General features: G+C 40.3%; 1 protein-coding gene across 1 annotated transcript; it reads left to right on the forward strand.

Annotated features, from left to right (window-relative positions):
* Positions 1–80: 80 nt before the first annotated feature.
* SPRY2 (sprouty RTK signaling antagonist 2) lies at positions 81–5,443 on the forward strand. Its single transcript, XM_032496816.1, is given in 3 exon segments — positions 81–756; positions 3,660–4,515; positions 4,518–5,443. Coding segments are annotated over 2 exon segments (942 nt in total). The 5' UTR covers positions 81–756; positions 3,660–3,710; the 3' UTR covers positions 4,655–5,443.
* The last annotated feature ends 11,245 nt before the right edge of the window (positions 5,444–16,688 follow it).

Raw genomic sequence — 16,688 nt, forward strand, 5'->3', positions numbered from 1 at the left:
CCAATGAGCTGGGACCGGATGCGATATATCCTCTGGGACAACAACTGCTCTGTTCCGCCTCGGATCCACATGACGCCATTTACTGCTGCCGAGGCCGCCGCAGAGCTCCCTGCCTCCTCCGGAAAGGCGAGGGCGCAGGCCAACGGCAAGCCCCCCCAGCCGGGCCCCAGACCCTCCTGCTCCTCCTCCTCCTTCTCCTCCTCCTCCTCCTCACCCACCGCCCCCGCCTCGGCCTCGCCCCCGTGCCTCCACAACGCCCAGTCTGCACCGCCAAGAGCTGCGCGCCGCAGCGCGAGCGGAGGAGAGGGGCCGGCGGAGCGCGCAGCGCCCAGGCCCCCGCGCCCGCCCGGCCCAGCCCGCTGCCTGTGCTCCGACCCTGCCGGGGCCATAGGACTTGGCCATCTGGCTTTAGATTCTCTATAAGGCTGTTTTCTTTTCTCATTTGCTCATCAGCCAGGAAAAGAGACTCGCTGTTGGTGCTTCGGCCTCCAGTTCATTGAGAAAAAAGAGGAAATACTCCGCGTGCGCTTCTAGAAGGGGGGTCGCCTCCAGTCCCAAAGCCCAAAGTGTTCATCGGCTGGACGCTTGACTCCGGATTTTCCTCTCCTTTTCTCCCCCTGCCGATTGCTCTGAAGTTAGACTGAAGAAGAGTTTGGAAGGAAGAGGGGGAAAGTTCGCATCGGGGCTGGATTTATTTGCACATCGCAGGAAGAACAGAATCCAACGGAGAGGGGTTGGTGCAAAGCCGCGAACACGGTGAGGCGGGTTTGGCTGGCTCTTCCCTTCCTTGCGCCGTGGCCGGCGTGTTGTGGGCAACATGGAGTAGGTGCGGCCAGACTGAGAGTGGGGTCTGTCTCTCCTCCCGCCTGCCTTTCTCTAACCCCTCAGTTTCCCCGCGGGATCCCAGGAGCAGCCCAGAAATGTGTCTTGCCTCCGGCTTGGCCTGCCTCCACGGGGGCTGCGATGCGCGCCGGTGCAGTGTCCCCGGCCCCAGGACCCCACGTGCCTGTGCTCTGGGGGTTTGGGGTGGTGGTCGGCTAGCCCCAGGCTCAGCTCCCGGCGGTGCACTGCACGCGAACTGGGCGCTGAGAGCGGGAGAGGGAGGGAAAACTTTGTGTTTTGCAGGCGCCCGCGTTTCTAACCTGCTCCTCTCTTGGGGAAGGCAAGTCCTGGGAGAGGCTATCCTGAGGCAGGGGCGCCGCCAGGACCAGGGGAGTGCGGGTCGCTCGCCTCACGGGGGCAGCGAGACCCCGCTGGTGAAAAAAGGACAGAGTGCCGGGTGGGGGGAGCCCCCCGCCTCTGCACGGTGTGGACAGAGGGACAGAGGGAGCACGGAGTTGGTGAGAGCGTCGCCCTGCCTGGCGCCGCGTCTCTGCGGTTCGGAAGTGCAGCTTTCTCTTTTTTCCGTTCGCCTTGGTCGGCCTGGGTCACGCTTTTTTTATTTTTGGAAGATTGGGTTGACCCAGCACAGGAAGTCATCGAGCGGTCGTGATCATTTTCCATTACCTGAAAATAGGTGGGAAAAGAAGCTAGGTTTTTTTTTCCTTTGATGGACTGATCTACTTTTTTGTTGTTGCTGCCTGTTTTTTTAATTTGGAGTCGTGTGCGTTTTTACAAAGCGCTTTCTGTGTCGGTTTGCCCCACCCTTGTGCTTGTGTTGAAGTCCTTTTCCCCTAATCTTTAGTCTGATCACACACTGTTCTTAATGGGGGTTTCAAAGCACTTTTCAAAGCTGGCGAGGGTTCGAGGGGAAGTGGGGGCGCTGCGAAGGAGGCGAGGGATCAGCTGAAATCACTTTTTAAAGTCCCTCTTTCCTCTAAAGATGCTACTTCCAACTGCAAGCAAATCTGCGGGGAAAGTTTCCAGCCCAGGGATCGGGTCTTGCGTTCCTGGCTGTGCAGTGGGGCCCTGGAAAGTTCTTTTAAAAGTAGTATGTTTCTTTGACTTCAAGAAATATACGCGCACGCGCGCGTGTGTGTATATATATATTTAATATATAGGCGTGTGCACATTGCAGGCAGTGCCCCTTGGGTCAGCGCAGGGTGGAGTCGCCCGGTGTGCCTGAGTTAGACCTCCGTCTCCGGGCTGTGTGTCTAAGGCAGGGCTTTCTTCCACGCTGCGTCGGGACTGGAAACCAGTGCCCGACGTTCAGTGCCTTGGCCGGAACGTCCTGTGGTGGGCTGCGTGACCTCTGCCTGAGGGTGGAGTGACTCTCTCTCTCTTGGAGTTGGGAGGCAGTTCTCTGGGGTGGGGGAGATATCTAGCTGGGAAGGGAGGGAGGGAGAAGCGTGCTCTAGCATTTCAGGGCACGTCCCCTTCCCAGGCGCCCGCGCCCCTCGCCTGTCTGTCTCGGAATTGTGCGCAGGGGGGTTAGCTTGGCCTCTGGCCTGTGCCGGTCCTCCCGGAGCAAAGTCCCTTGGGGCTCCAACAGTGTCCCACCTGCTGGGGACGGTGTTGGGGCGCAGATAAAGAGCCGATAAATGGAGTGAAAGCAAAGAGCAATGCTGTCCTGTCTGCCTTTCTGTTACAGCAGAGATCTGTTTTCCAGCTCTGCTTTTTTTTCCTAATTGGAATACGTATGTTACCTGCCTGTGTCTCTTTTCTGAAAACTGAAGACTGGCTGCAGGTCCACCTTTGCGCATTTTCAGTCATTGTAGACTTGGCAAAGGGATGGTAGTTTCAGAATTCACAGAGAGATGGCAATTTAAGCTGTTACTTGTCAGGATGATAGATTTGAGATGTGACACTTGAATTTTTAAAACACTTTCTATTACCACTGATCAGTTTATGTTCTCAATTACTAGGTTTTTGGAAACGGGCAAAGCAGTTAAGATTCTTACATAATTTATTTCTAAAACAGGGAGAACAGAATTTTTCTAGGCTATCAGGTTGAAAAATACGTGATTCTTAAGTTGTTAAGAAGTTGAAGAAAATTAGTTCCTGTCTTTTTGTTGCTCGTTGTGTAAGTTGGCTTGATTGTCTTCCTGGCATCTAATGGGATTTGAATTGATGTCTTTAATTCTATAACTTTGTGCTACCATATAGTTAATGATAATGCATGATTGTTATATAAAATGTATAAGTATTCCTTGGGGGGAAATACATTTTGCACGTCATATTCATCCTATGGAGTTTCATAAAGTTCCAGAATACTAGGTAAATCATAGTTCAAGGTATTTGAAATAAAAGCAGACTGAAAGTAAAAGCTAAGAATTTCTAGGCTGTATTTATTGATGCTTAAGGCAAAAATGACCATGATCAATTTAAACCTATTTCAAAATTTGAAAAGGTATTCAGCTTTTGAAAATGTCAGTTGGCAATGTTATATTCCAACATTACTTTCCCACAATTTTTACATTGAACCTGAACCTTGCAAATTTTATGCTTGTTTGAATAAGGAATTGTTACTTACGTGATTGGAACAAAGATCGGCTTTGTGTCACTACACATCACAGGATTAAAGAATTGTCAGTACCTAGTCATAATTTTTACTTTTTGGTACAGGCATTGATCAGATGGCTATTCCAATACCCTCATAGCCACTCCATTTCAAGTCCTGTTTCTCTAGGGGAAGTGGGAAGTGAAGAGTTAACTCAGGTAGGTGGAGAGTGGGAAGTATCCTGGAGTGTAAATCGTCTCTTTCCTCTTGGTTCCCGCAGGAATTCAGATGTGTTCTAAGCCTGCTGGAGTGACCACACTTCCAAGACCTGATGGAGGCCAGAGCTCAGAGTGGCAGCGGGTCGCAGCCCTTGCTGCAGGCACCCCGTGACGGTGGCAGGCAGCGTGGGGAGCCCGACCCCAGAGACGCCCTCACCCAGCAGGTACATGTGTTGTCTCTGGACCAGATCAGAGCCATCCGAAACACCAATGAGTACACAGAGGGCCCGACCGTGGTCCCCAGACCTGGGCTCAAGCCTGCTCCTCGCCCCTCCGCTCAGCACAAACATGAGAGACTCCACGGTCTGCCCGAGCACCGCCAGCCTCCCAGGCTCCAGCCCTCGCAGGCCCTTGCTTCTGCGCGGGCCCCGCTGTCCAGGTCCATCAGCACGGTCAGCTCGGGGTCTCGGAGCAGTACCAGGACAAGCACCAGCAGCAGTTCCTCTGAACAGAGGCTGTTAGGCTCATCCTTCTCCTCCGGGCCTGTTGCTGACGGGATAATCCGGGTGCAGCCCAAATCAGAGCTCAAGCCAGGTGAGCTTAAGCCGCTGAGCAAGGAAGATTTGGGGCTGCACGCCTACAGGTGTGAGGACTGCGGCAAGTGCAAGTGTAAGGAGTGCACGTACCCGAGGCCTCTGCCGTCAGACTGGATCTGCGACAAGCAGTGCCTCTGCTCGGCCCAGAATGTGATTGACTGGGACCTGTGTGTGCTTGTGAAAGGTCTCTTCTATCACTGTTCTAACGATGACGAGGACAACTGTGCTGACAACCCGTGTTCCTGTAGCCAGTCTCACTGTTGTACACGTTGGTCGGCCATGGGGGTCATGTCCCTCTTTTTGCCTTGTTTATGGTGTTACCTTCAGCCAAGGGTTGCCTTAAATTGTGCCAGGGGTGTTATGACCGGGTGAACAGGCCTGGATGCCGCTGTAAAAATTCAAACACAGTTTGCTGCAAAGTTCCCACTGTCCCACCCAGGAACTTTGAAAAACCGACATAGCATCATTAATCAGGAATATTGCAGTAAGAAGAATTGTTCCTTTTTTTTTTTAACACACACATATGCAACCAACTAAACAGTTATAATCTTGGCACTGTTAATAGAGGGTTGAGATATCCTTTGGTGTTTGCAGTGAAATGCTTTTTGTCCATGTGCCATTTTAACTGATATGCTTGTTAGAACTCAGCTAATGGAGCTCAGAGTGTGGAGTACAGATCTTGGCGACTCACGTGTTGCATAAGCTAAAGCAACAGACACTCCTAAGCAAAGTTTTTGTTTGTGAATAGTACTTGCAAAATTTGTAAATTAGCAAATGACTCCCCCAGCCCCCTCGTTGTTTTCTCCAGAGATAATGTGCTATATTTTTGTATATACAATAATATTTGCAACTGTGAAAAACAAGTTGTGCCACACTACGTGGCACAGTCACAAAATATTATACTAATATGTTGTACATTCGGAAGAATGTGAATCAATCAGTATGTTTTTAGATTGTATTTTGCCTTACAGAAAGCCTTTATTGTAAGACTCTGATTTCCCTTTGGACTTCATGTATATTGTACAGTTACAGTAAAATTCAACCTTTATTTTCTAATTTTTTCAACATATTGTTTAGTGTAAAGAATATTTATTTGAAGTTTTATTATTTTATAAAAAAGAATATTTATTTTAAGAGGCATCTTACAAATTTAGCCCCTTTTATGAGGATGTGATAGTTGCTGCAAATAAGGGGTTACAGATGCATATGTTCAATATAAAATAGAAAATATATTAACGTTTGAAATTAAACTGAGCTGTATTGTCTTATTTTACCTTTTGTTTTTCACAGTAAAAAACCATTTTATGTCAAGGACAGCATTTCAGTGAAATAGCTTCACTGTAACTATAAGATTATCTTGTGGTTGCTGCTTTAAAGTAAAGTGGAGATTTGGTGATTTTTCAGAGATAATTATAGCCATCAGGGGAGAAATAACCGAGCACTTGACCCACGTAACCATATGAATCCTGTAAGAGCTCATTTTGGCTCCTCTTTTGCTGATTTGCTGATTTGCCTTTTTTTGCAGGTTAAAAAAAAATCTTAACTAATTCATTCAGGAGATGTCCCTAAAAGATTAATAATTAGACTTTTTCTTTATAAAGAGTATTAAGAATGAGTGCCATGAGGCTAATTCAAGACCAGAGAAACCAGTTCACTTCAACATTTATTGACTGTCCTCTGTGTGTTAGGCATCCAGTGTACACAGATCAATGCTTATAATTGAGGCAAAAATGTATTGCTGACCATGGGTGTGTTTTTTCTAGTCTCTTTGGTCTTGGATTCTGAAGTTCATGATACCAAGTTCCTTACGTTAGAAAAGACACGGAATATTTAACTTGTTTCGATTCAGGTACTGGGTATCATGAAATTTCATCCTATATTGGCCTAATAATTCAAGCCCAAGCAGGCCAGCTTGAGAGGCCCTGTCTTACTTATTTAATCAAGTTATCCAGAAAATTGTTAAATTTTTCTGCGGGAAGAGGATGCAGTATGGCCATAAAGTCAGTGTTTGCATTGTCTTTCGGAAGCAAACACGCAGCAAGCTGCTACAAGCCCATCTTGACAAATATTGGGTTTTCTTATTTGTAATAAGTCACTTTGATTAATTAGTCACTTTATGGCTGATTATTTTTTCTTCCAAAAGCACAGCCTTTTGCTGCCAAGAATCACCGGAAGTCTAGGGAATGATTTACCTGTCAGTATTGTTTAATCTCTCGTTTCCTGTTGGGAGACTCCTTCTCTTAGGTTAAGAGGTCTTAGTACATACTGTCTCCTGTTTTGCTTTTTTGAAATCAGGCTCTCAAGGAACTATAGAGCCTCCTCAACCAAGACACTGATATGAGGACCTTCAGTTTCCTCTAAGCTTTCTTCAAAAATCACAGGGGGTAAATTCATTTAGAAGTTATTTACTCGTAAGTTTAACCTATGGGATACTGAATGATACAGTTCTAATACTCTTTAATCTGACTCTGATGGTCTAAAAGGAATTAAAATATTGAAAAAAATTTAGGGCAGGGTATCTTATTCATTGTGTAGGTGTCAAGATTTGTAAAGCACAAGAATTTTGACTAATTAGTTCCTGACTATTCATCAGAAAATACCATACGCACTAATAGAACTTTTCTGGTGTAGAAATTATGAGAATCCTCTTCTTTTTTTAATCATATGAGCAGCTTTCAAAGTATTAGACAAATTGTATCAGATGCAATGGGGTGTTTGTTGAAGAGGTCGATTGAGGACCTCTTTCTATGGTAACTGAGTCAGTCTCTGATGGTACAACCTAGGGATTTGCATTTTTCATCATTCCACTAGCGATTATGTATAGTTTGAGAATTACTGACCTACAAATTGCTTTCTAATTTAGCTTTTTTTTTAAATGGAGTCCAATGTAAAACATAATTCATTAATTTGAATGTACGACATGGTGATAAACTAGCTGAAGTTAGAAGAGGATTTGGTTTTGGTTTAAGTATGAAGTTCTGATGAAAATTATTTAAAGATAAATAAGGAAAATTGGGTTCCTCAAGAAGCTTCCAATTAACCTATTAAATGCTGAGTTTGTCTGTAAACCAGTATAGAATTCATTTTCAGGATTTAAAAAAATGAGATGATTATATCTAAACGGATTGAAAACAGCTGGTGCTCACTCTTAACTTCAGTGTATTAGAGTTCTTAAATGTTGCACCTCATCAATGAGGTGGAGGACTAATCACGCCAAGTTCTTCATCTCTAAAGTTGATGACAATTCATGTTATAAATGCAAGTTGATAATGCAGTGGCCACTGTTTTGATATTGTGATAGATTAAAAGTATAATGAGACAGAAAGCATTAGTTGATTGCTTAGCATTTGGAGAAAACTTAACTATATACATATATATATATATATTTGGTTTCTTGCCTTTTTATTTTCTTAGAAAACTGTGCATTCTCTATATTGAGATTCATTTAAGGATGACAACTTGATTGTTGTTGCTTGAAATAGTCATTTATGTGTTTTGAAGAGATTTTAAGGCCCTGCCAGATTTCTCCAGTTGGAGCACGCTCTGGGCAGTCTCTGTGAAAGAAGAAAGCCAAAACCAAGTGCAGGTACTCCCAGCCAAATTCTTTGCATAATTTCTTTCTCCAATACACTTTGGTCTCAAGGACTGCTTGCCTCCCAGTATATAAGATATCGATGATTTCAGATAAATGAGTTTGCTCTTTGCACAGTGCTGTGAGGTATCTGATAGACAGTTGATGGGTTTGACACTTCTGAACACATAGATCAAAACTTTCAAAGGTTTAATGGGTTTAGAGTTTCAATTGCAGTTATTCCCAAAACTGGCCATTTGCCATCCTCTTAAAGGTGCAAAAGGACCAGGATGTAGGTGCTTAAATCTCAACTTTGAAAATAAGTTAAACTGTGTAGATCAAAAACATTGCTTGTCATCTTGTGTGCAATATTTTACACTATTTTAGTAAAGAAAAATAAAAACAGGGCATTAACTAGTTACACCAATGCTGTATCAGTATCCACTCTTTGGTTTTCAGTATTTGTTAAGACACAAGTTATGTTAATTTCTACTTTAATGAGGCCAATTGCCTCATTTCTCTGTGAGATACTAAGGGTGAGTCTCCACTGATTGACGACTAGAGCAGAATTTTAAAATAAGGCCCATCTAATTTGGCTTAACTGATCATCAGAGAGAAGCTTTACGTCAGGAGTATTCAATCACTAGCTTGACCATTCCTGGGAGGATAAGCTGTCGGACTATATCCTACACTTCGGTCTTACTTGGATGCCATACCACCTCCTTCCTTACATCATAAGAGTCAGCTATGTGAACAATGAAAGACCAAATGTGAACTCCACTAATGACAGTGCACTGCTGGTCAGAATTTAAGATATTTATTTAAAAAAAAAAAAAAAGTATTTATTTAACTTAGAGTCTAAAAAAGCAGAGGGAGAAATATATCTAGGATATAATATATATTATATGTATTCCATATAGAAAGAATATAAAAATATATAGAAATACAGCAAATAAAAGATTAGCACTTAAACTTTTATCCAAATGTTTTACATTTTTATTTAAAACTTTAAATAAAGTTTAAAAACTTTAAATTTTATTTAAAATTCTATTTTGATTGACCTAAAATTTTTTTTAAAGTCTTATTTGGCAACTCACTGATGTTTTTTAATAACCTTATAATATTATGTGTTAATATTATAATAAACTATTTAATAAAATATTATCAAAGGAGATTAGAAGGAAGACTGTTGGCCTTAGGTTCTGGCTTTGCTAGATGAGGCATCTGAGGCTTCAGCATACCTTAATAGAGTTTATGTCTCAAAACAGTTCTAATACACAGAGAAGAATAAATAATTTGGCTTAATACAAGGAAACTCCGACCTCTCTGAATGGAATTTGGGCACCAAATAACTACGCATTTCAACTTAACTTTTTTGGGGGGAATGCCTACTCCTTACCCATCACAGGGCGAGTTGATGTAGTGCAAAAAGAAAGGGTTACTGGCTAATGCAAGACAGGACCTTCACAGCAAAGCCACAAGCATGGTGCTATGAAAGAAAATGGGAAAAGTACTGATGCATTCTCCATAGAGGGTTTGCTCTCCAGGGCTTTGCAATGGTTACAGCTATTTTAATAGCCAAAGAGTTCTTTGCTGAGGGAGATGGAACAAAATTCTCCTTACTCATTAAATAAAACTATGTTCACTATGCTCGTATCTCAAATTCTGAATGAAATGTAGAGATGTTCAATTAATATTTGGACAGCTATAATTTGCTGTTTATTCTCATTTTTATGATTCATGATTCACTACAACTTTTCCCTAAAATGGATTAAACATACATTTTTAAGATGCACATCTAAGAAATAAGTTGGAAAGATGTTTATTCTTGTTTTTCCAGGTTTTGCTAGAATTTACCTCTTATCATTAACCCATAATTTTAGCTTGCTTCTGTACCAAGAGAAAAATTAATACCCATGAAGAACAAATTGGGGATAATCAAGCTGAGGGGGGCAAAAAAAGGAAGTGGTTGAGCTTTGGCGCACTCCTGCCCTTGCCGAAAATCAATGCCTGAGACCTGACTTGGCAGGTCCACGTGAATCTCAAAGCCCTGATGGCCATCTCTGGCACTTAAATTAGTACAACTTCCATTTTTGAAATGGTTTTGTGCTCCAGTAACATCTGGTTTGTTGATTTGCAGCAATAAGGCTTACAGTCAAGCAGGGTCTGGTAAATACCATATTTGTATCATCTCTCATTTCTCCAAGTTCTTAATAGGCTCGGTGCATGCTTTGTAGATTCAGCTTTCCTGCTCCAAAGTAGGCGCAAATATCTGCCACTGGTCATACCAGAAACTCTTCCTGAGATTCCTGTTACAAAATCATCTTCATAAGTTACAAGCTGCATTTAAGGATGCATATCTAAGGGTCTCTGTGAACATGATAAAGCCCAGTGACCAAGCAGCCTAACAGGCATCAAGCAGCAGCACAAACAGCCTTTGGATAAACATTTAGAACCCGCTCCGTCGCCAAGCTAACAGCTAGGATGTCCTGAGAGAGATTTGTCTCTGATCCGCCCCTCTGCTAGTGAGGAGCTGACTCGAGGAGCTGACTCTAGGAGCACCAGCAAACACACAATCAACATTTGCATTCAGGTCTCAGTGTCACCTGGATTCTGACCTGCGCAATTAGGATACAGCCTGATCGATTTTGTTCCAAACATTCATTAACACTTACACTTTGAAGCTTAAATTTTGAAACGGATATGTTTACAGGTTATTGCTCTGATTAAGTTATCTGTGAAAAGTCACAAGATAAAAACAAAATAATGTGTCTTCTAGGTCACATGAAGAATCAAAACTACAGGCCCAGGGCGCAATTACTTATCACTAATTTAATATTTTGTGTGTCTTCAGTGTAAAACATGTTACATTAAGTGGGAGGAAAAAAGCGTTCACTTAGATCTATGCTTGTGGACTAGCAAAAGAAGAAGGATGCCCGTAGCTTTTTGGAGGCTAATAATCTAGGACTTAGACTCTAAGTCATAGAAAATGATTGGTAGAATTACCCACTTCCTGCCCTGGGCAGCTGATCTCCCAAGGGGACATTTGGCAAGATCTGGAAATGTTTCTGGGTTTCACTACAGGGGGTGGAAGGGAGGGGCTATTGGCATTTGCAAGTAGAGGCAAATTGCTAAACATCCTTCACTGGCCAGGACAGTCTTGATATCAAAGAATTATTCAGCACCAAACATCAGCAATGTTGAGTTTTAGAAAATGCTGAGAGGAAGCTAGGGGAGGAGTGGGGAGAATGTAATATATCCTTCAGACACAAAGCAAGGACAGACATCAGCTGTGCAAGAAAGGGTGCGGTCAAAGGACATGGGGAGATCTCTGATCACTTTAGAATGTCCATTCAAAACGCTAAGCCTCTGAAATTCTTCTAGTGGAAAAAAGTCCTACATTTGTAAATATCTATATACGTCCACACATCTACTTTCTCTGTAGTACCTTAAGTCCATGAGCTTTGGAGACAAACCACTGTACAAATGTCCTCCTCTGTTACCTGTTAGCTGTGTAGGCACAAGCAAGTTACTTTACTTCTCTAAGCTTACTGTCTTCATCTGAGAGATAATTATTTAAAAAAATTTTTTAATTGAAGTGTAGTTGATTTACAATTCTGTGTTAGTTGTGTACAGGAAAGTGATTCAGTTATACATACAGATAAGTATTCTTTTTCATTGTGATTTATTACAGGATATTGAATATAGTTCCCTGTGCTATACAGTAAGATCTTGTTGTTTATCTATTTTATATATAGTAGTTTACATCTGCTAATCTGAAACTCCTAATTTATCCCTCCCCAACCCCCTTTCCCTTTGGTAAGTTTGTTTTCTATGTCTGTGAGTCTGTTTCTGTTTCATAAATAAGTTCATTTGTGTCATATTTTAGATTCCACATATAAGTGATACCATATGATATTTGCCTTTCTCTTTCTGAGTTACTTCACTTTGTGTGGTAATCTCTAGGCCAAGCCATGTTGCTGCAAATGGCATTATTTCATTCATTTTTATGGCTGAGTAGTATTCCATTGTATGTATACACCACATCTTTATCCATTCATCTGTCAGTGGACATTTAGGTTGCTTCCATGACTTGGCTATTATAAATAGTGCTGCTATGAACATTGGGGTTCATGTATCTTTTTGAATTATAGTTTTCTCCAGATATATGCCCAGGAGTGGGATTGCTGGATCATATGGTAAGTCTATTTGTAGCTTTTTAAGGAACCTCCATACTGTTTTCCACAATGGCTGCACCAAATTACAGTCCCACCAACAGTGTAGGAGGGTTCCCTTTTCTTCACACCTGTCCAGCATTTGTTGTTCACAGACTTTGTAGACTCTGTCAGATCTTCATTCTGACAGGTGTGTGGTGCTACCTCATTGTAGTTTTGATTTGCATTGCTCTAATAAGTAGTGATGTTGACCATCTTTTCATGTGCCTGTTGGCCATCTGTATGTCTTCTTTGGGGAAATATCTATTTAGGTTTTCTGTCCATTTTTTGATTGGATTTTGTTTTTTATTCAGTTATATGAGCTATTTGTATACTTTGGAAATTAAGCTCTCGTTGCTCACATTTTTTGCAAATATTTTCTCCCAGTCTGTAGGTTGTCTTTTCATTTTGTTTAAGCTTTCTTTTGCGGTACAAAAGCTTATAAGTTTGATTAGGTCCCATTTGTTTATTTTTGTTTCTATTTCTATTGCCTTGGGAGACTGACCTAAGAAAACATTTCTACAATATATGTCAGAGAATATTTTGTCTATGTTCTCTTCTAAGAGTTTTATGGTGTCGTATGTTATATTTAAGTCTTTAAGCCATTTTGAGTTTATTTTTGTGTATGTGTGAAGGAGTGTTCTAACTTCATTGATTTACATGCTGCTCTCCAGCTTTCCCAACACCACTTGCTGAAGAGAATGTCTTTTCTCCACTGTATATTCTTGCCTCCTTTGTCAAAGATTAATTGACTGTAGGTGTGTGGGTTTATTTCTGGGCTCTCTGTTTGGCCCATTGATCCATATGTCTGTTTTTGTGCCAATATCATGTTGTTTTGATTACTGTAGCTTTGTAGCATTGTCTTAAGTCTGGGAGGGTTATGCCTCCAGCCTTGTTTTTTTTCTTTCAGATTGCTTTGACAATACTGTCTTTTATGGTTCCATGTAAATTTTAGGATTATTTGTTTTAGTTCTGTGAAAAATGTCATGGGTAATTTGATAGGGATTACATTAAATCTTATGTTGATCTATGTCCCTCTATATTCACTTCGGTAAGAGTTTTTATCATGAATGGATGTTGAATTTTATCAAAAGCTTATTCTGCATCTATTGACATGATCATGTGATTTTTGTCCTTTCTTTGTTGATGCAGTATATAATACTGATTGATTTGCATATGTTGAACCGTCCTTGTGTCCCTGGGATGAATCCAACTTGATCCTGGTGTGTGATCTTTTTTATGTGCTATTGGATTCGATTTCCTAATATTTTTGCATCTATATTCATCAAAGATATTGGCCTGTAACTTTCTTTTTTGGTATTCTATCTTTGTCTAGTTTTGGTATCAGGATGATGGTGTCTTCATAGAATGACTTTAGGAATGTTCCCTCCTGAGAGATAATAATTCTTGACCCAAAGGTTGTAAAGATTGAAGAGATATGTGTGAAATATTAACCCTATCTTGGGTGTAGTATGTGGGATCAGGAAAGTTTCATCAGAGAGGATGTTGTCTGCAAAGCAACTTGAATGATTCTTTTAAACTGAGGTGATAGGTAGGAGCCCACAGTCAGCCAGGTGTGAAAGAGAAAGGGACTTGTTCTTGAAAGTAAAAGACAAAAATAGGATGGACGTAAGCCAAAGGATTGATGAATTTCAAATAAATGTTTCTTTGAGATTTTAGTACCTAAAAATTGACCTCTAATAAATGTATGTGTGTGTATACACTCAAGAGAAGTGCATCTTTAGAATTTATTAGTTATAAGTGTTTTTGACATTTCCTAATGGACGTAAATTTGTTTCAAGTAGCAAACCTTAATCAGCTGTCCCACAAAATTCACAAAATCCCTTTGCCACCTAAAAAAAACACACCAAATGAAAACCTATTCTAGGATGCTTCTATAAATGAAACTAGCTAGCTTACTCTAGTTTTAATCAATTTGTGGTATGCCTACTACCTTTTATATTAAGCTGTTTAAAAGTTCTTAGAGAAAAGGTAAGAGTTTAAGTCATTATAAATAATACTCTGGTTTAAAAAAATGTTGGGTTGTTAAGTTTGAAGATCTGTTCAGAAACCCTTTTTCTTCTTTCTAGACTAATTTTTGCTTGTTGATAGGTACTAACATGTTATTTTCTTCCCACTCACCTAAGTAGTTGACAAATTGAAGCATACTTTTAAAATAAACTTATATTGGAAAAAAAAAAAAACAGGTAAATCCTTTTCTAAAGCAATGAAAATTTTTCATATAAGAAATTACTCCAAATCTGAGTATCCAAATTAAGATAGACGTCTGAAAAGGAAGTGTATAAAACCATTATTGTTAGATATTAAATACTTCAAAGGTAAAAAATTTATATGGCTTAATAGGAGGAACATTGTCTGTAGAATCATAGGCCATGTATTTTATGAGGCAAGTTACTTAGCCTCTCTGTGATTAATCTCTTAGTTTCTTCCTTCAAATATGGGGTAATAATACATACTGCATGAAAAGCCTGGCAATTAAATGAGATACTACCCTTTAAATAAAGTATCTGTTAGTAGGGAACTGTTAAATGGACATTGTTAATAATATAGATCAATTTACTACAATTTCTCCATAGAGACTGCATGCATGTATATATGCATGTATCTGTGTGTTTGTGTGCCCATATGGATTTTTGCAATATTTCTACTAAAGCAAATAGCTGTGTGAATGGATTTATAGATGTTAGTTTCATCCGATGTTAATTTACTTTGAGGGCCCCATCAGAAAGAAGAACTTTAGGAATTCATTCATAGTCCCAAGTACTACATCTTTACATTGATAAAGTCCTAATTAGATTTGTCACAATGTTACCAATACGGGTGTTTTGTTTTGTTTTTTGGTGTCTGTGTGTGTGTGTGTGTGTGTGTGTGTGTGTGTGTGTGTGTGAGGAGGTAGAATTTAGTGGTAGTTATCCATTTGGACAGAGCCCAGAACTGGCATACAAGAGATAGTCAATGACCTTTTGATGAATGAATGAATGAATAAATGAATGAATTCAATCGAAAGTAAAGGTATACTGAAGTCTTCTAAGAAAGAAAAAGTATGAATATTAATACATGACAAACGTAAATATCAGCTGAGTGGTATAGATACAGTTCTTCAATTTTAAGATGAACATTTTTATTCTCATTTATGCATCTCTGAAATTAGGAGCATCTTACAGTCAATGGTGATTTACAATTGCCGTTGGCTAGGCAGCTGTCGTAATTATACTTGTCATTGTTTGCAGCACTTAAACTTGATCATAGCTAATCATATTGCTTCACTCTTATTGAGTTAATATGGATTGCTAGTTCTACACATTTTAAGTTTAATTGTGTTTAAAGTGTCTTCATGAAACAGCATGAAAATGATGTTAGCATGTGCCCCAAAGCAAAGCTATTAAATACTGTATTATTGGGCTTAAATTTAATAGTAAGGAAAAATATGTTATTGGAGAAATTATAATCTAATTTTTTCGTTCAAAAGACAAATGAGTGCCTAAAGGACCTAAGAAACAGAGAGACTCAAAAGTAGATGAATAGATGAGATAATTTTCAGAGCCATGTTAAGACTGTATGACTAATTTGCATATCTCAGTAGGCTAACATTAAGGTTTTGTCATGAATTTATCAGCAGTACTGTCACTTTCTTCATGGTTCAAAACTATCAGTGTCTCTTATAATCCATGGTGTCCTAAATTTTCAAAAATGTGATAGACATTGGGGACATTTAGAGAAATTGGCAATGTTCAACCAGAGTACTGAGGACAGATAAAATTTTGCCTGGCTCTTGAAAAATAGTGAGGAGGCATTCCGGAAAGCCAAAAATCAGGATTGAGCAAAGTCTCATTTGGGGGAGAATGAATAGACCAGTCTGGCTGAAATGCGTATTTATAAAAAGGAGAAGTGAAAATGAAGACTGAAAAGATGGATTTAGCCTCAACTCTGAGGAATCTGAATGTTAAACTAAAGAACCTGGATTTTATCCATACATGTCTCCCCAAATCCATTTTTGGTCATTCCATAACATTTTCCAATTGACAGTAAGCGTAATCCTTCAAAAGTGTATTCTAAACATTTTGATCCCTTTTTAAACAGATTTGATGACTTCCTTTTGCTCTTGGAACAGAGTTCCAGTTCTTTCAGGATCCTGAGTTATCTGGTTCCTCCCCACTCCAATACCTATCCTTCAGCCTCTTTCCACCCTAACCCTCAGGGTCTGCCTTCTCGCTTTTTCCGTCATCAGTTTCATTCCTTCCCTCACACATCCTTTACCAATACTGTTGCCTCTATGTGGAATATTTTTCCTTAGCCCTCATCCCATATCCAGTCACCTGCGAAATTCTTACTCTTCCACTTAAGATTCAGTGAAAATGTCGGGTTCCAGGGAAGCTCCTTCTGACCTTTGTCTAGATGATGTCCCCTTGTAAGTTGCTCTCATATTATTCAGCTTCTTCTTACACAGCACATATTATCAATGTAGCTACATAATTATTTGTGTGAATATTTGTTTAATCTTTCTCTTCCTTAGACCCTTTTTTATTTGGTTTACAGCCGGATTTCCAAGGCCAAGCTCAGCACCTGGTATAGGAGGTACTCGATGAGTCTTTGATGAATAAATGAATGAATGGATTTAATAGAATAAAGATATACTGATGGTGTCTAAGACAGAAAAGGTATGAAGAAGTAGCCATTTTGGAAAATTCA

Source organism: Camelus ferus, chromosome 14 (assembly GCF_009834535.1).
Source record: "Camelus ferus isolate YT-003-E chromosome 14, BCGSAC_Cfer_1.0, whole genome shotgun sequence".
In the NCBI taxonomy this organism is placed as follows: Eukaryota; Metazoa; Chordata; class Mammalia; order Artiodactyla; family Camelidae; genus Camelus; species Camelus ferus.